The 24,974-nt window shown below is 47.0% G+C and overlaps 1 protein-coding gene across 1 annotated transcript; it reads right to left on the reverse strand.

Annotated features, from left to right (window-relative positions):
• Window positions 1–7,361: 7,361 nt before the first annotated feature.
• On the reverse strand, window positions 7,362–24,552 carry LOC137299442 (ras-related protein Rab-11B-like). The gene is made up of 5 exons (XM_067968178.1): window positions 24,395–24,552; window positions 13,159–13,354; window positions 11,386–11,579; window positions 8,719–8,799; window positions 7,362–8,113 (listed from the first exon to the last, which is right to left on the reverse strand). The coding sequence occupies exons 1-5, from the start codon at window positions 24,432–24,434 to the stop codon at window positions 7,971–7,973; spliced, it is 654 nt and encodes a 217-aa protein (XP_067824279.1). The 5' UTR covers window positions 24,435–24,552; the 3' UTR covers window positions 7,362–7,970.
• Window positions 24,553–24,974: the final 422 nt, after the last annotated feature.

Genomic DNA, 24,974 nt, shown 5'->3' on the forward strand with positions numbered 1-24,974 from the left:
TAACGAATCGGCCGTTTGTTTTACACCCTGCCCCAATTTTCTTTTCCATTGAAGTCAATGTAAAACCGGCTGCTGATTCGCTATTATGTGTTTTGTGCTACCACTGAAGTCGGATTTCACCCCCAGTGACTGCGCGCTGAAATGCACCATGTCACAGCTCGTGTTTATACCTGCTCTTTACAAATGCTGATGGACCAGCATTTTCTGTTTGTATTTTGAGTTCGTACTTGCTGTGTAAATGTTTTCTCTTTACCCCGCGTTGATTTTGGGCAAGATAGGACAGCCTTGGCCATCTCGCAAGCACAGGGATTGCAATTGTTCCTCACTGATCAGTCAGTCTGTCCAGAGAGGGTGTTTGAGTGGTGTTGAAAGGATTCCTGGAGGTCCTCTGTAAGACTGGTATTCACAAGGTCACTAGATAGTTACAGATGAGGAAGGCCATTCAACCCATCTTAGTGCATCCACCCAGAAAGATCTTAAAGTCCGCCACATTTCAGTATCCAATTGTTTCTTAAAAGATTCCAGGGTTTTACCTCCACTGTTCATCCTGGAAGTTTATTCCCTGTGTTGATCATTCTTTGTGGAATCTTGTATCTCAAAACAGAGCCAGACATAGCAAAGTACTTGGCAACTTCAGAATATAGACCCCTTCACTTCTACATGTTACATTGGAACCATTGTTTTTCACAAACTTATTTTAAGGAGCATTTTACGATCCACTGCAATTCTTCCACATGCTTTCCTCCAATTCTGGCCTCTTGAGCATCCGCGACTTCCTTCGCCCCACCATTGGCAGCCGTGCTTTCAGCTGTCTGGGCCCCAAGCTCTGGAATTCCCTCCCTAAACCCCTCTCCTCCTTTTGAGACACTCCTTAAAAGCTATCTCTTTGACCAAACTTTTGGTCACCTGTCCTAATATCTTCTTATGTGGCTCGGTGTCAATTTTCATTTAATGTCGCTCCTGTAATGTTGGGATGTTTTACTGTGTTAAAGGCGCTATATAAATACAACTAGTTGTTGTTATCGTCTTTCAGAAGCTAGGATAATGGGTCCCTGAGAGGGAGCTGATATTATCTGGTGGGGGGGGGCATAGCCCATGTCCTGTCCTGCATGCCCCCCCCCCCACCCCCCACCCCCCTATCTTTCAATCCACCATTGGGGCCTTGTGCAGCCACCACATCAAAACCCTTTTTGACCAAGCTTCCACCCTTCTCTCTAACCCTCTGTATCTCCTCCTACTCAGCATCCATGATTATTTTTTTCTCCTCATTGATGTAAAGAACTCCAAGACATTTTCCTTCCCCTGAGCAACTCTATAGAAATGCCAGCAATTGCAATTGTAAATCCAGCTCTAGGACTATGGATAAATCCCCTTCCTTTCCAAAAATGTTTCCGTACCAAATTAGAGAATCTTGTGGTTGATCCAATTGAGGCACATTCATCTCTAGGTTTCAAAATGCCCGGCATCGTGGCATTTGCTTATCTGTTGCTGGCATTCTATTATCTCATCCACATCTCTTGGTGATATTACTGCTTGTAACAATTTCTAGGCATTTCTGTATCCCTTCCTTTCTATCTCTTTTTTTCTCTGTGTTTGTCTCTCTCTGTGTCTGTGTCTCTTTTTTTATATATATATATATTTTTTATATAATCTTGTTCTCTCTTGATCTCTTTTTCTCTCCCTTTCTCACATTAACTCACTTTTTATGAAAGACTGTTGAAATGTTAAAGCTGAAATTGGAACTCCAGTTTTAAAATTGATTTTATTGGTAGTTAAGACATAGGGTGTGATGGGCACAGTGAATATAAGGCCGCATCAATGAACTGAGAGCATTACGTAGCTGGACCCAATTTTACTGATCGTGATCTTATTTGGTTTTAAATGGGGTAACGTTCCCTTTAATGAAGGAAAACTGGAGACTGAGGGGGTTAAATAGGATAAGGCCCCGTACTGGCCGCGGGGGTCGCGGTGCGCGGTTAACCTGCGCCCAGTGATGGCAATGCAGGCAGCACACGAGACTTGTGCTGCATCCTCAGTACCATGATTCCCACGTGCAGCCAGTGCTACCCATGCCGTTGAGTGGCTGCATGCACCAGCAGGAGGCCCGATCTGGGGTATGGCCAGCACTAGATAACGGCAGCCTACAGTTCTTAAAGGGGAGGTGCACTGTCAACGGAAGCAGTGCAGGATGGCAGGCAGAATGGCTGGAGCGGCAAGAGAGCATGCCCCAAGGTTCTCCGACAATGCACTGGAGGCTTTAGTGGAGGGAGTGCAGGAATGGGGAGCCATCCTGTACCCGCACGGTGCCAGGAGACCCTTTAGACACAGGCGGAGGCAATGGGAGCAAGTGGCTGTGGAGGTGAATGGCAGGAGTATAGCACCATGCAAGTGGATACAGTGCTGGGAAAAAGTTCAATGATTTGATATGAGTGAATGCAAGGGTCGAGTGGCACATCCTAACCATTGCACCACTGCTCCACGCACAACACGCCCCTTCACCCACCCACCAACAAACGCTGCCCATCCCTACGCAATGCTGCACTCCGGACGCTGCATCTCACCCTCACGTAATAGCACACTTGCAATCCACATACCCACCACTCACGGGTCACACATGCTGGCAGCTATTCGACCATGACAGGCACATCACCCAAACACATTGCAGGACACTCACTGACACGCTTCCCTCCGTCTTGCAGGAGAAGGTGGCACATAGCAGCCGGCAGACTGAAACACCCGAGGGAGGACAGGCACGCCTACACGTCCTCACTTCCTTGGAGGAGACAGTGCTGTGCACTATTGGGCGGAACGTCACTGCAGCCATGGCCATTGGCAGCGCTGGAGGTCCCGATGATGAAGGGGGTCTCCGCATACCTAATCCTCCTTCTCGTTTCCCACATCTCCCTCATCCCACGATCTTTTCTGACGCATGTGCTGCAGATGATGGCAGCACACACGCCTTACATGCTCCTCTCCCCGCTCCATAACTCAACCCGTCTCCCTTTGTCATTGCAGATACTCAGGAACTGGAGCCGGCACCGTCCGAGGAGGAGGAGGAGGAGGAGGAGGACACTGATAATGTAGCCGCAACGTCACTTGACCTGACACTCGCATCCACCAGCTCAGATACTGACACCACGTGTCCTTTAGAGGCTAGGTTGGAGGAGGGATCGGCACGAGGTGAGACATCGGGCACAAATGTGCAGGAGCCAGGGTGGGGGGAGCGGATACCACAGGTGCCAGCTCGCTGGAGCACAAGGTTGCACAATGGTTCTGCTGCTGAGGAGTCAGATGATGACTTCGATGGGCCAGGCTACAGAAGACGGCTGATGGGCGTACACCACCAAATGTTTGGGGCACTGGAAAGCCTGCCAGAAAGCCTGCGCACAATGAGAAGGGGCATTTAGGAGTCAGCTCCAACTTGGCACATGACTTTGCGCAGATCTTGGAGCCTATCCTTACCCACATGGAACGGGTGGTCACCTCCATCAGTACACCTGTGGAACCCACCATGTGCAGCATCTGATGACCGATGTCACAGTTTCCGTTGCAGCACAGAACCATATCAAAGGTCTGCAAGCTTCAGTTGAAGCTCAGACAGCTGCTATGGAAGCACAGACTGCTGCTCTCATGGCTCTGGGGACCACTGTGGAATGGTGTTTTCAGGATGTCACAGCATTCCAGCAATCCATTCTCCAGCTGATCACCAGGAGTGCTGAGGCGCCGCCCCGTGCAAGTGGCAGTGGTGCCACAGCAGTCCAACCTTCTGTCCTCTGCCCGGACGATAGCATTCCTGCTCCCGCCCCTGCCACTCCTCCAGTGCCCTTGTTGTTGCCTATCAGCTAGCCAGGTCAGACTGCTGCAGCCCATGCCGAGATGGTGCAGTCTGACGTCGGGCCCTCCTGGCCCAGAGCTGCTCCAGGCCGTCCTCCAAGGCCATCTGCATGCTCCTCAATTGAAGGCCAGCAGCCTTTCATCACCCATGCTCCAGCCACTGGGATGCATCTCATAGGAGCACTAGGAAAGGCAAAGGCACACGAACGACAGGCACTGAGGGAATGCACAAGGGTGAATAGTGTAATGTTTGATACTTGAGTTAATGTGTTACATTATAAATTTGGATTTGAAGTCGCAGTTGGTGGTGGTTTTTATTTATGCCATGAGCTGCAGGAGGAAGCAATGTGCAATCGTATGGAGGGCGATTTGATGGTCATGTGGGAGAGGACAGGTGGGGAGCATAGGACTGTTGTTGACTTGGGAGGTATCGCTCACGAATGAGGTGAGCACGCAGAGCCCTGGCGGACAGGGCCTGTGCACCTTGTTGCCTCCTTGCATCTTCCTCCACTTCCTCCTCAGCCTCTTCCTCCTCGTCCTCCTCTTCCTTTGCCTCTGGCTCAGGGTCTTGCCGGATAGGTGGTGGCAAGGGCCGTTCCCTCATGATGGCCGGGTTGTGCAGCATCCAGTATACCACGATGAATCTTGACACCCGCTCAGCGGAGTACTGCACAGCTCCACCAGAAAAGTTCAGGCAGCGGAAGCGTTGCTTTAGGAGGCCTACAGTGTGCGTTCCGTGTGGGTGCATGTTCTCGTGTTGTATGCCTGCTCTGCACGTGTGCGGCCTCACCTGACCGGAGTCATGAGCCACCTCATGAGGGATAGCCCTTGTCACCCAATAGCCACTTGCCGAGCCGGTGCAAAGATAGTTAGGACATTGGACTGCCGCATGATGGAGGAGTCATGACTGCTGCCAGGGTAGCGAGCACTGACCTGCATGATGCACTGTGTGTGGTCACACACCAGCTGCATATTGAGGGAGTGGATCCCCTTTCTGTTCATAAAGATGGCCGAGTTGAGATGTGGAGCACGCATGGCGATATGCGTGCAGTCAATGGCACCCTGCACCTTGGGGAAGCCTGCAATGCGAGCAAACCCTCGTGCTCGCTTGTTCTGCTTCTCTGTCAAGAGGGAATGCGATGAACCTGTTGTGCACTTTGTACAGTGCCTCTGTGACCTCCCTTATGCACTGCACACTGTGAGATGTTGCACAGCTCGCCAGCAGAGAGCTGAAAGGATACAAAGCCATAAAAGTTCACCGTCATGGTTACTTTCAAAGCCACAGGCAATGCTGTCCTTGCCCTGCTCTGAGGCTACAGTTGTGGCTGCAGCAATTGACATATCTCCATCACAATCTCTCTGGTGAACCGCAGCTGTCGGATGCACTGATCTTCGCTCATGTTGAGGTAAGCATTTTGTTCCCTGAAGGCCCTCATGGAATATGGCCTCCTGCTCAGTGCCCTGTGCCGCCTCCTCCTCCTTCTCCTTGCAGCTTGACCTGCTCTGCATGGCCTCACTGCCCAGCGAGAGCCCTAGCAGGCCACCCAGGAATCTTGTTCAGCACACTGTTGTAATTGACATCAACATTAATGTAGGACCTGCCAAACCACTTTCTATATACTATAGCAACTCTATCCAAGTATAGGAAGCTTCAACAAATATGTACAATTGTACCAGTCGCCTGAAACAATAATTCATCCACTAACCTGCAACACCTGCATGATCCCTTTAAATTGCGGTGGTGGGGGGCCCCGCCAGGCCACCTGTTCGTGGTTAAGAAAGTTCATTGGCTGGAGTATTGAGTGCCAAAACGGCTTCTATCCCTTTAAATCAGCGTTGCACACTGATCTAACGCATATTCTCCTTACTTTACATGATGCCGGTGTTCGTTATCTGCACGTGCACAAACGCCTGTACCAAAATGGCGTCCAGACCACATCACGTACGAATGCATTCCGGACGCCATTTTGGGACGTTAGGACGTTAGGAGGCCGCATAGCGCCTGAAAAATGGGCGCTACACGGCCGAGTTTCCAGCTCCTGGACTCTTGTCTTTTGGTTTTCCTTTCTTCTAAACCAAGTGAAAAAAAGACTGAGTAAAAATTAAGAAACTGAAACTATTCTGTAACAAAAGTGCAACTGGAAGTCATGCTGGTATCATTTCCTGTTGAGGGTTCAGCTCTCTTCAGTGTCCGATCGCCAATCAGACAGCTGCAGACCTGCCATCAACAGCTGCACCCTTTTCCCCACAGCCCCGAGCTGGGCACAGAGTGCCGCGATATTCAAATCATTCAAACAGGCTGCAGGTGTTTTTAATTGAAAGAAAACGCTAAATTTTTGTGAACAGGAGAGGAAACCGGGCCACATTACTGCAGCAGAAGCCTCTCGATGGGGGGGAACTGCTTTGTATCCGATCCGATCCAAACACCAGACAACGTCAAGGACACAGGCTACTGCCTGAGCGTACTCTGGCTTTCTGATGAATGTGCTGATTAACCTGGCCCGGGGGGGGATGTGTATGTAGAGGGTGGGGGAGGGTGGAGGTGAGGTCGCCACATGTTGCTGGAGGTAGAAGTCTGCCTTGGGCGTTAGTGCAGATCCAGCAGGATCACGTGTAAATGAGGGGATTGGCAGGTGGGGGAAGTCCATGAAAGAATAATCAGGTGTGGATTCTGAATGGAGCGAGTGGGTTTGAGGGCTTGTTGAGCTGACTTTTCTCACTCGACTTCTTTCTTAAATCAAACAAGCTCACTGAATGCAGTCATGTGATGTGATGGAGCTACAGAATCCACTCACACCTGCAGTAAGCAGAGTCCGGAGTTTCTTTCCACGGAGATGCATTATTCCGACAATTGCTGGCACCTTCCCAGTCCCTAAAGATAGTTTCACACCAGTTTAACTAAAACTTACACATATAGATGACACTAAATAGGAATACAATCAAGGCAATCTCAACCCAGTTGCAAGTAAGCATGGGCCCACAGGATGAAACTGTTGAGCAATCTCACTCAGAAAGGCTACAGACTGGCCAGTGTGGGACATGGAAAAAATGTCACACTGGTGCAATAGGGGGCAACTTTGAGAGGTTGGGGCAGAGTAGAGGGAGCTTCGCTGTACTCACTGGCTTCCAACATCTTCTCCAGCTGTGTATCCCCACGTGCACCCTCCGCTCCCGATACTGGTCTACTTTTCATTCCCTACTTTCCACTCGGTCAGTGACCAATTCTTCAGCTACCCTGCCCCTATCTGGTAGAACTCCTCCCTCAGCATCCCTGTCTGGTCACCTCCCTTCAATACCCTCTTCAAAGGTGCTTCTCTTCAAATGTGCTTTCACCCTCCCTTAGCCCCCATCTCCTTTCTGCTTGGTGCGCATCACCCTGTAAAGTGGTCTGCGACATCGCTCTCTGAAGACCCCTATAAAATGTACGTTGTTATATGAATAGGACACATGGATGGGCACAAGCTTTGGTCTCTGATATATCGGCTCGTTTACTAATAAATAAAAGAGCAGGCTGAAAGAAACTGCCAGAATTTCACAATACATTTATTTTTGAATTTTATTTACTATAAATCTGCAGTTGTTCTGTAATAACAAGTATTTCACCATCTTATTTATGGATAAATAACTTCTCTTTTTGAAAATTACTTCATGTTATTGCCTTGTGGTTTCTGGTGGACTGAAACTGAACTTATCCTGAATTATTGCCAGTTTGCACATTGAATCCAGACCCAGTTGGAACTTGATTGAGACAGTCTCAAACTCACCTCCCCCAAGGCCCTCAGAACCAGCAGAGAGGCAAAACTTTCATCCCATCAGCCAGGTCCCGAAACACAGAGGAAAAGCACCTCAGCTTGGCTCTGCATAGAGTTATTCTCAGTTGAGAATAAGAAATCTATCTTTGAATTAGTGACAGCATGTTACCAGGCCTCCTGTGGAGGGATCCCATGCAACCACCAGTATATTTCAGACAATGAATTGCTGCTTATTCGGTTTTGAAAGATCTGTTCTGTAGTTGCAGCAAAAAAAAAACATCCAAATGAAACGGATTAAATCATATAGGGCATTGGACAGAAGCGTTCCAAACACACTATAATGCACAGGCAGGAGTGGGGAATCAGAGGGGGAGCAGAAGCAGGTCACATATTCTGACAACATTGCAGTTTGTTGGATTTCTGCCCGTCGCTTGTTGGGGGGACATCGATCTCGACCACGTCACTGCCGGGCGTCTCGTGAGCCAATCGGTCTGAGATCTGCTTCTGAGAAACTATGCGGTAAATTTCTGGAAAACAAAAGTAATTTTAGTTACTCTGGAGTCCTACTCTTTACAAAAATTATTTTTCAGCCCCTCCCACTATGGCAATGGGCGCCGGCCACTACTTCGCTCATACGGCCATTTTTAACATTTGGTCCGAGACGATGACCGTAATCTGGCAATTCAACCTAAGAGGAGGGAGGTGAAGAAGTAGCACAGCCAAGCCCGATCCTGAATTCGACCGATGTCCACACAAACTCACTTTCCAGCAGGGGTCACTGGACAGTGAGCAGGAGCAGAAACCGGGGCACTGAGCCTAACTGTAATGTTGTTTCCGCAGCCCTAGCTGACATCAGCTAAACTCAGCAGAGACCAGGGTTTGTACAGAGACCTTCCCCGGCGCTTGTTCCACATTGCTACATGGTGGGGCAGAGAGATTTTTCTGATCTTTTTGCACATTAACCTGTCTTTTCCCTCAAGTGCTGATGGACCTGCTGTGCATTTCTGATATTTTTTGTTCCAATTTCAGATTTATAGTTTTCTCTTTATATCCCAAGATTTTTCCTGTTGTATTTCGTTCAGTCACGGTACAGATACATTTATTTGGATCTAGATAGTCTTTTTGGTTTTACCTGTCAAGATATTTTGGAAAGCCTCCTCTACGTTAGTTGAATCCAAGGCAGATGTTTCAATAAATGAAAGACAATTCTTCTCTATATAAAAAGAGAACAGAAGAAATATCAATAGTCTCGATAAACCTGGTGAGCCACTCAGAAACCCCTCTGATGTTGGCCCACGTGAAAGATCTAGAGGTCACAAAGCTCCAGGAAGAATCCATTCATGCAGGATGTGTGAGTACAGTCTGTGTTTCAAGTGGAAGGAAAGTTGGAGTGAAGGGTGCTTTTGTTCAAATACTCCTCCATTTTATACTGAAAAAATTATAAAAACTTTACATATGTGTGCAGTTCCTGTTTGTCATATTTCTATCTGAAATACTTCAGGTGTCACATGCTGTCTAATGCAGATTTGTTGCAAAGAAAAGTTAAAAAAAGAAACAAAAGCAGTCGTTTGGAACGTACGTAGGAATCCTCCAGGAACAGAACATACCCGAGCCACAATATCTGAAGCCTCTCATTCACCTGTGCATGAACCCATTTACTTATAATTAGACTTTGTAGCCTTAGAGTGACACACACCTACACTTCAGCAGTAGAATCATACATTGTTTTACACAGTGTAATGTTCCTGTCCTTATGATGGTGTATTCTCTGACTTATTGCGAGCAGCACCAGGGGAGATTCACTAGTAATATATAAAAGTTATGAGATGTGCGTCACCCTTCAGATGTCACAGTTTGCATGAAACACCAAAAAAAGTAGACACTTCTAAAGTATATTTTTTAAAAAGCTAGCAGTAATAACCTAGTTTCTGCCCAAGGAAAGGGTCCATGCAGCTGTCAATTTAGAGAAACTTCCAACAGCAATAGTAAATAGCCTCCAACTGACATCATGATATTTAGATCACCTCCACACGAAGTAACTGAGCAGTGACTTAAAGGGACAGGCCAGATAGCAGCCAGCAATCACAATGTTCCTCGGACTATCAATGAGCAATGCCACCGGAGGTCCGTAAAATCATACAAAATATTGATTCAGACTTTTTAAAAAGTCAAAATTGTCACCTTTCAGAGACTTGCCACATCGGGTCACCTCAGCACTGGGGGGGGTGGGGGATCACAGGCAGGAAGGAGTATGTGCATTATTGAAGCTCCTGGGTGGCCCAAGATCTGACCCAGAGCTGCCTGAATCCTGGGAGCCAGCCTTAGTGGCGGGGTCCTCTGCTCACAGTATAGGGAACTTGAGACCCACTGTACTCCGTACAGGAAAGGGAATTTGTGTTTTTAAGTTAACCTTAAACTTCACTAATTACCATACACAGACACCCACGCCCCCGAGATTCATTTGAACAGTTGCCCCGGGAGGGTTAGGGGTTTGCTATGTCAGACTCCTGCAAGTCACAGGTCACTGTAAGTAACATTAGATTATTTTTATTGCACGTTTTGTGCCACCAGGAATATCCAGGTAGATGGAAAGGGTTTTTAATTCCTTTAAACTCATCTGAACAAATTTCAAATGTGCAAAAGCCGGACATTACCTTTGAGAGGAGTGAGGGGTGAGGGGTGAGGCGAGGGTATTGTCTCAGTTTGTGAGGGGTGAGGCGAGGGTATTGTCTCAGTTTGTGACGGGTGAGGCGAGGGTATTGTCTCAGTTTGTGAGGGGTGAGGCGAGGGTATTGTCTCAGTTTGTGACGGGTGAGGCGAGGGTATTGTCTCAGTTTGTGACGGGTGAGGCGAGGGTATTGTCTCAGTTTGAGAGGGGTGAGGCGAGGGTATTGTCTCAGTTTGAGAGGGGTGAGGCGAGGGTACTGTCTCAGTTTGTGAGGGGTGAGGTGAGAATATTGTCTCAGTTTGTGAGGGGTGAGGTGAGGATATTGTCTCAGTTTGTGAGGGGTGAGGCGAGGGTATTGTCTCAGTTTGAGAGGGGTGAGGCGAGGATATTGTCTCAGTTTGTGAGGGGTGAGGCGAGGGTACTGTCTCAGTTTGTGAGGGGTGAGGCGAGGGTATTGTCTCAGTTTGTGAGGGGTGAGGCGAGGGTATTGTCTCAGTTTGAGGGGTGAGGCGAGGGTATTGTCTCAGTTTGTGAGGGGTGAGGCGAGGGTATTGTCTCAGTTTGAGAGGGGTGAGGCGAGGGTACTGTCTCAGTTTGAGAGGAGTGAGGCGAGGGCCTGCAATATGGTCATTGTACAACAGGGTTTGAAAGAAGGTGAGAAAGCTCAGAAGGGATGGCGTGAAGTCAATGGGAATAAGTGAAATAAAACTGAAAACTAAAAATTCAACGGGCTTTAGGACATCTGGGGAGCTCATCTCATGTCTCATTCTGACCCCAGAGGTAAACCCTGAGGTTCCCAGATCGGGGCCTTTCTATAAAAAAAGCTATCAAGGGTTTCCTCAACACAACCCAATAAATCACATCTGTGAGCATTTAGCAAGTCAACGACTCAATATTTATAAATCTGAGCCATGACATCTAAACAGCATTACCCAGGGTTACTGGCAACGGACGTAATGAGGGAGAGGAGGTAGAAGGAGAATAAAATCAGCCTCATAAAATGCACCGACTACACTCTGCACGTTATTCCTGTTCTACCAGCCTCCTGCCAGCTCTGAGCTCAGTGCCTAGAATTAAAAATCGGCCCAGGGGTTTTAGACTGTTTCTAGCTACAACGTGGCTCACGCTCACCAGCAAAGGCCCGCGCCTCATCCGTTGGCACAGCTCTCAGATGACGGAGGTCACTCTTGTTCCCGACCAGCATGATGACGATGTTGTTGTCGCCGTGGTCACGCAGCTCCTTCAACCACCGCTCGACATTCTCGTACGTTAGGTGTTTGGCAATATCGTACACAAGTAGAGCACCCACAGCCCCACGGTAGTACCTGAGAACACACACAATCCAGACTGGATCAGTCCTCACACCAGCTCACCTGCGGTGTATGTTGTATGCAGAACAGAGAGAATCAAATAAAAATACATTAAAAAACTGTCTCCTTGGACATTCCGGTGTGGTACTCAGCCGTACAGAGCAGGAAGGTTACCAGTTCAATCCCTGATCTGTGCTGAATTATCTTAGCTCAGACAGGCTGACAGTAGGGGTGCTACAATTGCCTTAGTGCTCCAGGGTTAGGGAGGGGAAAAAAAAAAAATCAAGATTCCTGCTTCTGGTCATTATCTAGTGACCCTGCTAGAAAGCATACACGTGTTTGGCTGTCGGGCTTGGGGTGGGCTGTGATGCCCCCGATGGTCAAATATCCTCTTGACATTCACTATTCAGGCTCAGACATGAAGAATGGACACTCTGAATGAAACAATGGAGGGCACCCGGGGGACCCGTACCCAAGAGAGAGCCGGCACCCGGGGGACCCGTGCCCAAGAGAGAGCCGGCACCCGGGGGACCCGTGCCCAAGAGAGAGCCGGCACCCGGGGGACCCGTGCCCAAGAGAGAGCCGGCACCCGGGGGACCCGTGCCCAAGAGAGAGCCGGCACCCGGGGGACCCGTGCCCAAGAGAGAGCCGGCACCCGGGGGACCCGTGCCCAAGAGAGAGCCGGCACCCGGGGGACCCGTGCCCAAGAGAGAGCCGGCACCCGGGGGACCCGTGCCCAAGAGAGAGCCGGCACCCGGGGGACCCGTGCCCAAGAGAGAGCCGGCACCCGGGGGACCCGTGCCCAAGAGAGAGCCGGCACCCGGGGGACCCGTGCCCAAGAGAGAGCCGGCAGCCGGGGGACCCGTGCCCAAGAGAGAGCCGGCACCCGGGGGACCCGTGCCCAAGAGAGAGCCGGCACCCGGGGGACCCGTGCCCAAGAGAGAGCCGGCACCCGGGGGACCCGTGCCCAAGAGAGAGCCGGCACCCGGGGGACCCGTGCCCAAGAGAGAGCCGGCACCCGGGGGACCCGTGCCCAAGAGAGAGCCGGCAGCCGGGGGACCCGTGCCCAAGAGAGAGTCAGCGGCTGTTGAACGCCTACCCCATTGAGAATTAACACCCGGGGAACTATACCCCAGCAAGACCCAGTGACTTAAGGCAAGGAAGGGAGAAGGAAAAGACCAAACACAAACAATTCCGATCAACCAAACTGTGACTAATGAAGGGGAGACTTAAACCCACCAGTTGCTCCCTGCAGCTACAGCTATTACTGTCGTTTCGAGGAGACATCATGTCTTCTGTGAGATTACGACATCACTCCGTGCTGCATTATTCCGCCCCATCTTTGTTACTATTTATTGACTTACTGGAAGCTCCAAGATGTGGTGTTTGTATTTCTTGCTTTTATACCCTGCACCAAGAGGAGAAATCGGAGCATGCTCGTTCCAGGCTACTCTCACATTTTCCAGAAGCTGGCTACACAGTGGCATTGGAGAAATCTGGGGAGCATCCTGATGGAGGCGGAAAAGATGTGGGCCTTGCGGATATTAGGGAAGGAGAGGTAGGGGAGAAAAATTGATCAGACAAGGGTCCTTACGCTGAAGTGATGGCGCGGTATCGCTCCTGTCCCGCTGTGTCCCAGATCTGTGCTTTAATTGTCTTTCCATCCACCTGGATACTCCTGGTGGCAAACTCAACTCCGATGGTGCTCTTACTCTCCAGATTAAACTCATTGCGTGTGAACCTCGACAGGAGATTGCTCTTTCCAACCCCGGAGTCCCCAATCAGCACAACTGGAATGGAAATGGTTTGAGGCAATTAGTGTTTTAGAGTCAAATATCACAATAAAACCATTGTTAAAGGACTGAATGCATCATTCACAGCTGTAAGATCCTCTAGTCTCCCTTCGTGAGGTCTGCCTGTGGTTCAGACCAATCCTGGTCGATTGGCAGTGGTTTGGCATCAGGCCTCCCACCCTGTGTTCTACCACCAGCTGTTGAGAAGTGCACAAGAGTCATTATGACTCGCCCTCTGATTTTTTGCTCCCACTCTGCGGGGATGTGCCTGGCATCTGTGTGCCACTCCCCGGACACACTGGCACACGGAAACTCAGCAAGCAGGGACTGTGGGCACAAACCCGCAACACTGCACTCTTGTAGGACTCTGATCCACTGTACCCTTTTATACTGGTCTTGTGGAGGCATCAGTTACACCATCAACACACGAGTCACTATTCACATAACATAAAATGAACACAGTTTGATTAAAGGCTTCACTTGAATCAGTTTAAAAATTTACCCAAAGTGAACAAGCAACAGGAAAACTTCAAACGCGATCTTCCTTCAGCTGAGGCCCATTAACGACTGACACACAGCAGCAAGGGGATTTATCTTTAGGGATAGTCGATATTTCCCTCTAGCTGACCAACGTTATCCTTGATTGTTGTGCTTTTCTTGTCATTTTTCCCACCAGCCCCTGCTTGTTGTCGCGCATGTTCTCCAGCAAGAGGGCAGGTCAAGCAGCGCATGGTGCTTGTGCAGTCCCAGGTGACTCTCCCTGTGGGGATATGCCTGCCTCACCAGTCCGATCAGTGACTCACCGTGCAAGGAATCATGGCGCAAACCTGTATCTCATCATTTCCATTCCTGAGCTCCAATGTTCAATGCCACTCTCATTCCTTTCTGTGCTTTCTTCCCCTATTTTCCATTTTTTTTCCCTCATCTCTTGAAGGTGCTGACCCTCACTGGGGTATAGATTCCCCGGGTGCTGACCCTCACTGGGGTATAGATTCCCCGGGTGCTGACCCTCACTGGGGTATAGATTCCCCGGGTGCTGACCCTCACTGGGGTATAGATTCCCCGGGTGCTGACCCTCACTGGGATATAGATTCCCCGGGTGCTGACCCTCACTGGGATATAGATTCCCCGGGTGCTGACCCTCACTGGGGTATAGATTCCCCGGGTGCTGGCCCTCACTGGGGTATAGATTCCCCGGGTGCTGGCCCTCACTGGGGTATAGATTCCCCGGGTGCTGGCCCTCACTGGGGTATAGATTCCCCGGGTGCTGGCCCTCACTGGGGTATAGATTCCCCGGGTGCTGGCCCTCACTGGGGTATAGATTCCCCGGGTGCTGGCCCTCACTGGGGTATAGATTCCCCGGGTGCTGGCCCTCACTGGGGTACAGATTCCCCGAGTGCTGGCCCTCACTGGGGTACAGATTCCCCGGGTGCTGGCCCTCACTGGGGTACAGATTCCACAGGCACCGACTCTTGCTGAGATGTGGGTTATACCAGTAACTTTCCCAAATGGTTATTCACCTTATATGAGCTTGAATAGTGAGTGTCAGCCAGCTAGTCAGTCACAAGATACATCACAGGCAAGCCTGATCCTGCTCTCATCTGTAGCCCCACGTGGACTTTCCAGTAGGAGTCACTGGATTGTGATTATTAGCTGGAACTTTGGCTGATCTTCCACTCCCTAACCCAGGGGCACTGAAATCAAAAGTAGCACCGTTACCGCTAGCCTGGCTTAGATCAGCTAACTCAGCACGGAACAGGTGAGGAGCCCTGGACCCTGATCTGAATGGCCCACGCATTTAGTTATTGAGCATCAGGAAAGACACTTTTAATTCCTGAATTCGCTCCCATGCTGCTGGGGACACCTTTTTTTCTAGGACTCCCTCATGTTTCAGTGGTGCAGTGGATTACAAATTGACTTTTCACTTCTGGGGCCCACATTTGAATCCAGCCCAGACTAATGGGATGAAATTCTCTTTGTCTGCTGGTTCTAACTTGGGTCCACCAAGGAATAAGTTTGGACAGTGCTAGTCCAGTTCCTGGTGAGCACGGGCCCACACCATAAAACTAGCTCTAAACAACTTGCATTGATGCAGCACTCTTCAAATGTGGGAAGAAGCCTCCAAGCATTAAAGAGCAAAATAAATAGTGGATGTTGTGGAGAGGAAAAGGAAAAATGGACAATGTTACAATAGGGGAATGAAGGAATGATCCAAGGTTTTGAGGTTTTTGAACACAGGAAGGGAGGCGGTAAGACAGAAGGAATTGGACATGGATTGCCAGGAAGCAGGAATGCAGTGGCTGTATGAGCGTCCACCTATGGTGGAGCAGAGGGAGAGGAGGACAAGGAGAAGCTCGGTATTAGAGGAGCAGAGGAACGCACAGGATGTAAGACAGGAGAGGATCACTGAGGTAAGATGAGGCAAGGCACAGATGGATTTGAAGGCAAGAAAATTTGGAAATCAACTTGCTGGAGGCCAAAGAGCTAAGGGAGCTTAGAGAGAGCCTGAGTGATGGGAGTAGGGGGCATTTTGTGGGTAAGGACACAGGCTGTGCCTTAAGGGATGGATAAAACTTCTTGAGGCAGGGAGGGTAGCTAAAGGAGTGTTAGAAAAGTCAAGCCTTGAACTGGGGCAGCTGGGTAGGTGGAGGTGGGCAATTTCGTGAAGAAAGAAGAAAACTGTCAATCTCAAAACAGAAAGGTCACAGGATGGCTGGTGTAGGAAATGAGAAAATGACTCAGTGGTGCAGTAAGGGACACTTTTTTTTGAAGTTTCACCTGAGGCACATGGTTGGGGGGCAGCAGAGTGGAATATTACGCTGTATCGAACCTGTGCTCTAACTGCCATGGGAGTGCTAGATGGGGCAGGAGATTAAAAATCTCAGGAGAGTCAAAATTGCAGGATCCAAAGTGCCACCACGCCCATGACAGTGGTAAAAGCTCAGCTATACCTGTATGAAGAGTGCTTGATGCAGAGATTGGATAACAAAAACTAGCAAAATATTCAATTCAATTCCCCAGCACGGACATCCTTCAGCTTGACGAGCGCAAAATTCTACCAAACCGAAAAACATTCAAGTTCCTGATCGGAAGTTCTGACAGTTTCTCAATTTTCTGAACCCTACTCCTGGCAGTTCTCTACTATATAGGACTTGTCCTGCTACCTTAGTTTTGGTCATGTATTTGCCACATGAGAAACAGCAGGGTTGTGTTTTTCTGCAGTGAGACCGAGCCCTGTGAATGGCTTGGGGTGTTTTGTAAATCTGTGCAAGGTTTCATTCTCAGCATTAATGAACATGGCTGAAAAAACAGACAAGGTCAGAAGTGTTCACAGCCGACATTTCGGGACTACCGGGAGCTTTTTAAATTCCAGTAATGAAGTGCAGCCAGCAGGTTGCAGTCTGAAGCGAGCTCGTGGGAACAGCTCATTGCCAAACCACGCTGATTAAGGTTTTAAGTTTGGGATTCTTGTTAAAAGCAGAAATCAGATTGATTAATTTGGAGGTTAGTTTTTGTCAGCATTTCTTTCTTTAATGCATTACAGATACAGAATCTTTTAGTGGTATGCAGCTGAACTTTAACCTACTGCAATCCTGCCTCGGTTGGATGACTCAATGTGTGTAAAATGTTCCCATGTAAATAGTTTCAGCTCCATCAATGGGGTGGGTGCACCACCTTGTGTGGTATTGAGCCAACTTCAAATCGTACTCTGTGCTGAGTTAGTTTAGCAACAATTGGCTTCTGTAACCCTGAATTAGGGAGGAGAACGTCAGCCAGGGTTCTTGCTCCTGATCGCTATCCAGTGACAAACTGTTGGAAAGTACTCGAGCAGACATTGTGTGAGGAGGGCAAGGTTAGGCTCGGTTGTGACGCCGCCATGATAAAATAGCCTGTCAACACTCACTGTCTAGGCTCACACGTGTAGATTGGCCACTTAAGTGAGGTACCAGAGGGAAGCCAGTACCCGTAGGACTGAGCCCCGGCAGGAGTCAGTGTGACAGAAGAGGGGAAAACTGAAAAAAAGTCACAGCAAAACTTTATGGTAATAAAATGGACACACCGATGAATTACTTTTAAAGATGTTAACACAGCAGTAGTGACACAAAAGCAAGCTGCAGTCTGACAGAGTCAGGCTGGGAATAGCTGATAACTGAGTAAAGGAAGGCTGACAATGCAGAATTCTGCCTCCATCCTGTCAGGGTCACAAGGTGTCTGCTACAGATTGCAGCTGCTGTATTTTAACATTTAAAACAGGAAATTTAACAGCTGTAGGATTAGAAAGTTACCAGACAGCAAGCTTCAGTATTTGTAAACTGTTTATTATCTCACATCACCAAAATTAATTGTGTTTATTTGTGGAACATTTGTCCCTATTTTTCCCCCCTGAATTTTGCACCCTAACTCAGGGTGCAGAGGCCAATAGTGGTGCCCCTAACCCTGCCCCAAATTAGGTCAGCTAATTTAGTACAGATCAGGCATCAAACCCAGGACCTTCTGCTTTGTGTCTTGGTGCTACATTGCTGGGCCCTTTACCCACAGGCCCTTGGGGAGTGAGCAATCTAATGTTAATCAAAGCACAGAGTATTGCGTTATACTAGGGAGTGAGCTGTACTACATTAATCATTGCACAGAATGTCAGATTGCACCGGGGAGTGAACTGTGTCCTACATTAATCACGGCACCAAATATTAAATTGTACTACCATAAATTTACAATCATGAACAGCTCCATTTCAAATGATTTTCTGGACAACCAGTAGAAACTGAGATGGAACCTTTTATAAAAATCCACAAGAAAATGTCTTGTTGATAATCAAAGATGCAGGAAATACACAGCAGGCCTGTCAGCATCTGCCAGAGAAAGACGGCTTAATATTTCAGGTGGGACCCTTTGTCAGGTTAATGTACTGAGACTGTTAAAAGTAATTTGAAAGACCATAATCCACAAATTGGGAATAATACAAGGGACATGTAACTGGGGATGTTATGGTGAACAGGGTATTCTGATCCTGCACTCAGGGCTGGAATATTGGGCCTAAACTACCATGTGTGTAAAGACTGGGAATATCAGACTCTAGGATGGTGATTGGGAATCTGGAGGCTCAATTATCAATATCTGGAAATAAAGACACTGGAAATTGTTACCGGAGGGCCACTGGCTCCAGGAGAGGTGGGGGGAAAACTGAATGGGAATAAAATGTGGATGCCCCCTTTACCGTCAGCTCTAAATTGTACCATGGCAGAATTTTCTGGATTCTTTCTGTGTAGTCTTTAAGTAAAAAGCACGAAATGCGAAGAACTCTTGTCTTACTCGGGGTCTTATTTGGCTCAGAAACAGCTGTTCAATTCCTCCTTTTCGGTTGACCTCTGCTGCTTCTGAAGATGTGAGCAAACTGTCACTAGATTAAAAACAAGGTGGAGTATCTCACACACCAGATGGCTACACACCAGTGACTAACAAACAGCACGCTCCACAGCAGTGGAAACACAGTAATACCAGAAGATGCTGGAAGGAACCATGATACTATAAATATATAAGCCTGTCTCCTAGTCCACAATCTCTTAACCAACAACCCACCCTCAGGAGATAAGTGGTGCTTTGAGGATGACAACATCACACAGTGAGACGGTCAGCTTGTGGAAACAAGATTATAGCAACAATAACGGTGATGCTGATATTCGTAACATCAGGTTCAGGCGAGAGAAGCCACTCAGCCCATCTTATGCTTCGATAGAAACCTTCACTACTTTGCTTCCACTACCCTACTGTTTGTGGGACCTTGCTGTGCGCAATTTGGCTGCCGCGTTTCCTACATTACAGCAGTGACTACACTTCAAAAATACTTCATTGGCTGTAAAGCGCTTTAAATGCAAGTTTGTTCTCTACCCAGAGACCATTAAAAGGTATCAATCGCACTTTGTATAGGAGTAGACTGGAACTTATCGTCACTGAACCCAGCTGGGATAGGTGAGGACAAGGATGAAATGAAGATAAACTGAGTACATGGAGCAGGGTGGGCTCGGATTCCAGGAAAACTGTGACTTCTGCAAAAAACCTTCAATAGATATGGATGATGGAGGTCATACAGCCCATACTAGCTCATCTTCTTGAAAAAAAAACTACAGTCCAACACCATGACAGCATTCAACTATCTATTAAACGACTCCAAAGTTTTTGCTTCCATAACCCGACCTATCTGTTCCACATGTCAATCACTTTCTGTGCAATGAAGAACATCCAATCTTATGTTGATGGTGCGCAGTTTTTAAAAATCTGTGTGTTAAAAATCTTGCAGAGCCCCCACACTAACCTTGCTTCTTCTCATTGCGCTTTTTGGTCTTGCTTTTCTGTTAACACTTAATCCATTGTAAATTGCCATATCAACATTTCCAATTTATGTTGCTATGTCAACAATAATACTTTAGTTGCAGACTCTGGCCACTAGGCAGCTGTGTGAAGGAAGTTTGTCGCCTCTCTCCTAACTCTGTTGCCATTTTGTATACCTATATTAACAATCTTACATCTGCGTGCACTTCCTGTCTACAAAATCTTACTTCCGGTTGTCATATTTTTGTCACACTTTTGTGTCAGCTATTTCTCCCATTATAAATTGCTATATCCACATCCAGTGGAAACAGCCCATACAAACTCTTCATCTGTAATTAAAGCACTTCAGTTTTGTGACTCCCAGTTCCTGGGCCTGTACTGCAGAGATACTGCTGTGTTCCAATCAACTCTACCTCTCCGCTTCCCAAATTCCTATAACTATTGCTAATTTAAATGTCTACCTATATCTATTAATGTATTAAAAAATCTTATGTTGGCTTGCATTTCCTGTCAATTTTTTACATTATAAATTCCAATGTCTGCAATTATAATGGAAACTGCCTAGGTAAACTTGTCATGCTGTAATTAAAACTTCACCACAGTTGAATTACTGCAGTGCCAACACAGCCGGTGGGGGGTAATTACAACGTGGCAAGTTTACATAGGCAGTTATCATTCTAAATGTGGACATCGGAATTTATAATGGTAATATTAAAATAAGGACTAAACGTATGACAATAAAATGGGGACTGAATTACATCTACACAGCCTGGTCCAATTATCTCCTGAACTCTAATCCCTCTTCACTTGAAGATTACACTTGGTCTTGATTCCCCATGTGCAACACCACAGGAGATCAACTAGTAAATAATATAAAATCAAATATTATATAAAAATACAGAAAGAATATATGACTTTAATGTGGGGCTTAATTACATCTGCGTGCCCTGGTCCAGGTATCCCCCCCCCCTCTAATCCCATGTCACCTGAACACTATATTTGGTCTTGAACCCCTGTGTGCAACACCACAGGAGATTGACTAGTTGTACCAAACTTATATTCGTCAGCTGACTATGAGTAATTTACCAGCATAAATTTAATAAACCTCAGGTTAAAAAATACTTGGGGGCAATTTTAACTTCTATCGCAGGGCAAAAAAACAGGCGATAGCGAATCGGCAGCCCGTTTTACACCTCGCCCGATTTCCTTTTCTTTTCCAATGTAAACTTCAAGTGAAACCAAGTTGGCAAAGTACCACAGAACGCACCAGTGTGCTCACTCCTGTTCTACTTTTGCTGAGAACTATAGACAAGCACTGGTTTCACTTGAAGTTAGACCCAGAGTCAGGGCTCTTCCTGCAGGAGTCTCAATCCATTTCGCGCTGGAGACAGGTTTCATATATAAAATACAACATTAGCATTAGTTCAAAGTGAAACCACTTCACACCACTGCTGCAGTTGTTGTGTAGTTCCAGCCTTATAGAGTATGCACCCCAAATGTTAAGCTATCTTTTTCTGCTTTCAGATGCTGACATATCTACTGTGTATTTCCAGCATTTTTCTGTTTTAATATTACATTCCCAGCATTTGCGGTTTTTTTCCCCTTTTCATTAGCACAGACAAGAAGGATCAGAAAGGAGTCCTCTGATTCAGTCAGACACGCACTCCCAGTTCCCATGTGCTACCTTAAAGGGTTACAATGTATTCAATTGCATTAGTTTGCAACAAACTGGGTTAAAGGTCACTGTCACATTTTGGGATTTTTGATCCTTTTCTGTGAAGAAAAATTATTTTGGGAATAATTTATGCTTAAGTGTTGTGTATTAAAATAAAATGAATTGCACGTGATTTTACAAAAGCCACAGGCTGGAGGTATAGAAGATGTATATTAAAGCCTCATGAGCCAGTTTGTGGGATGTTGTGGGTCACGGTCTATTACATAGAATTTACAGCACAGAAACAGGCCATTCGGCCAAACTGGTCCATGCTGGTGTTTATGCTCCACACAAGCCTCCTCCAACCCCTCTTCGTCTAACTCTATCAGCATAACCTTCTATTCCTTTCTCCCTCATGTGTTTATCTAGCTTTCCCTTAAATGCATTTATACTATTCGCCTCAACTACTCCTTGTGGTAGTGAGTTCCGCATTCTAACCACTCTCTGGGTAAAGGCATTCCTCTTAACTTCTTTATTGGATTTATTGGTGACTATCTTATATTTATGGCCCCTACTTTTGGACTCCCCCACAAATGGAAACAACTTCTTTACGTCTACCCTATCAAACCCTTTCATAATCTTAAAGACCTCTATCAGATCACCCCTCAGCTTTCTCTTTTCTAGAGAAAAAAGAGCCGCAGCCTGTTCAATCCTTCCTGATAGGTAAAACCTCTTAGTTCTGGTATCATCCTTGTAAATCTTTTTTGCACCTTCTCCAGTGCCTCTATATCCTTTTTGTATTATGAAGACCGGAACTGTGCTTTAAGTGTGGTGTAACTAAGGTTCTATATAAGTTTAACATAATTTCTCTGCTTTTCAATTCTATCCCTCTAGAAATTAACCCCAGTGCTTTGCTTGCTTGCTTTTTTTTTAAAAAAAGGCCTTATTAACCTATATCACTACTTTTAGTGATTGTTGTATCTGTACCCCCAGATTCCTTTGCTCCTCTAACCCATTTAGACTCTTTATTTTCCAAGGAGTATGTGGTCCCCTTATTCTTCCTACCAAAATGCACCACCTTACACTTATCCAAACTGAAACTCATTTGCCAATTACACACCCATTCTGCAAGTTTATTAATGTCTTCTTATAATTTGTTGTAGTCTTCTCAGACTTGATCACTATTGACTATACCTCCCAATTTGGTGTTGTCTGCAAATTTTGAAATTCTACTTCCGATTCCTGAGTCCAAAATGTTAATGTAAATGGCGAACAACAGTGGTCCGAACACTGATCCTTGTGGAACACCATTTTTTGAAACTGAAACAATGAAGGTCAATTGATTCATCCCAGGACCATAAGAACATAAGAAATAGGAGTAGGCCAATCGGCCCCTCGAGCCTGCTCCGCCATTCAATAAGATCATGGCTGATCTGATCCTAACCTCAAATCTAAATTCATGTCCAATTTCCTGCCCGCTCCCCGTAACCCCTAATTCCCTTTACTTCTAGGAAACTGTCTATTTCTGTTTTAAATTTATTTAATGATGTAGCTTCCACAGCTTCCTGGGGCAGCAAATTCCACAGACCTACTACCCTCTGAGTGAAGAAGTTTCTCCTCATCTCAGTTTTGAAAGAGCAGCCCCTTATTCTAAGATTATGCCCCCTAGTTCTAGTTTCACCCATCCTTGGGAACATCCTTACCGCATCCACCCGATCAAGCCCCTTCACAATCTTATATGTTTCAATAAGATCGCCTCTCATTCTTCTGAACTCCAATGAGTAGAGTCCCAATCTACTCAACCTCTCCTCATATGTCCACCCCCTCATCCCCGGGATTAACCGAGTGAACCTTTAACCTGGGTGGCCCCCCATTTATTTTGAAAAGAGCAGATTTTTTTTTAAATCCAAGGTTGGGGGGGGGGGGGGGTGGGGGTAGCCTGATTTTATTGACTGGCCTATTGGCAAATAACTTAATGGGGACAAAGTATCACAGTCTTCCTCCGGCTGATAGTACAGAGAAAGGGACATATAGGCAGTCAGGTCCTAAACAAGGTGTAGGCCTTGGGCCTGGAACTAGAAACTGAAATATAAGAGATCAATCTTTGCAATTAGAAGTTGTCTAGATATAAAAGTAATGCCAAAAACAAGTAAGCCAGCCCATGAAAAAGACAGGATGCACGGTTTATTATTTTCTCCTCATTTTTTCCAAAGTAAGATGGAGTGAAGTGGGATTTGCTTTGACTGTTACTTTGCATGCTCGCTTGCTGTTTAATGAAATAAAGCAGCTTGACAATTCGTATCTGATCTGACCTCACAGTGTTTCTCAGTTCACCTTTGGAAAGCGGAGAAGCACATGAAGAAGCCTGTTTGTTAGCACACAATATCGAGCTCAGATCACAAGGGATCCTTTTGTTACGCCCCAGGGTTACCTGTCTGGCAGGAGGCTTCTCAATAGAGTATGACAAATCTACATTGGCAGCATTACAAATGTGTACATGTTAGCAGATATATAAGCATATAAAAATAACCAGCAAAAAAAATAGGCATATAAAAATAGCCAACAAAAAGGAATGGAGTTATTTCAAATTTAATTCTTCTTGAGAGCCGAATCCTTTATGGAACAAAATCCCTTGCCTTAATCCAGCAGGAGCAGGAAGGAAACTGTCAGCACCAAACCCCAGCCTCCCCCCTCCTCTCTGAAAGGTATCACTGTCTGATTGATTGTGTCAATTTAAACCCAGACCCCATATTATAAAAGAACGAGCAAGTGATGGAAAATAGCATTAAAAAAAAGTCTCAAAAGATGTTTTACAAAAATAAGCATCAGAGAGGAGGCCGCTGACTGGCATCTTTCTTTAATATTCGCCCCGCTCATGAAACAGATTCGGCGGCACAGCTCGGCTCTTTACGGGTACTTTACGCCGGATTTTCTCACTGAAATAATAATCAAGTATTAAGGGGAAAGCATCCCAGGGGCGGCGTGAGCCGGAGCCACCTCTCCCCCAGTCCCGAGTCAAAGGGTTTTATTAATCAACACTGACATTAAAATCTCACCTTTGAACAAATAATCATATTCATCCTCTCTGCTCCCCATCTTCCGCCACTCTCACTGTCCGTCCCCGCACACTCGGCTCTCTACACCGGATAAAGAAATCATCAAGATCCTGGTTTCTGCCGAAGCCCAAGTTCGGAAGGAAGCCGAGACCTTCCGGGATCGAGCAGGAGGAGGCAGCGCCGCATTTAAAGCTGTACTGTGCCCGCACCCACTGACTATAGGACACAAAATGGTAAATACTGGATTCGCCCCAGTAATTCTACCCCTGCAAATTTTATGGAGACTTTTTTCAAATTATAATAATAGGCTGCATGGAACTACCCTTGCTTGGTTCCACTCTTACCCTATGGGATCACAGCCAACGTATCCCCAGCAATGGCATCTCTTCCTGTTCCGACACCAATGCCCCTGGAATTCCCCCAAAGCCCCCATCTCTTCCTCATCTACGTGCTGCCCCTTGGCGACTTCATCCGCAGACATGGGGGTCAGCTTCCACATGTACGCTGATGACAGTTCTATCCACCACCTCTCTCAACCCCTCCACTGCCTCTGTGTTGTCAGACTGCTTCGCTGACATCA

Source organism: Heptranchias perlo, chromosome 29 (assembly GCF_035084215.1).
Source record: "Heptranchias perlo isolate sHepPer1 chromosome 29, sHepPer1.hap1, whole genome shotgun sequence".
NCBI lineage: Eukaryota > Metazoa > Chordata > Chondrichthyes > Hexanchiformes > Hexanchidae > Heptranchias > Heptranchias perlo.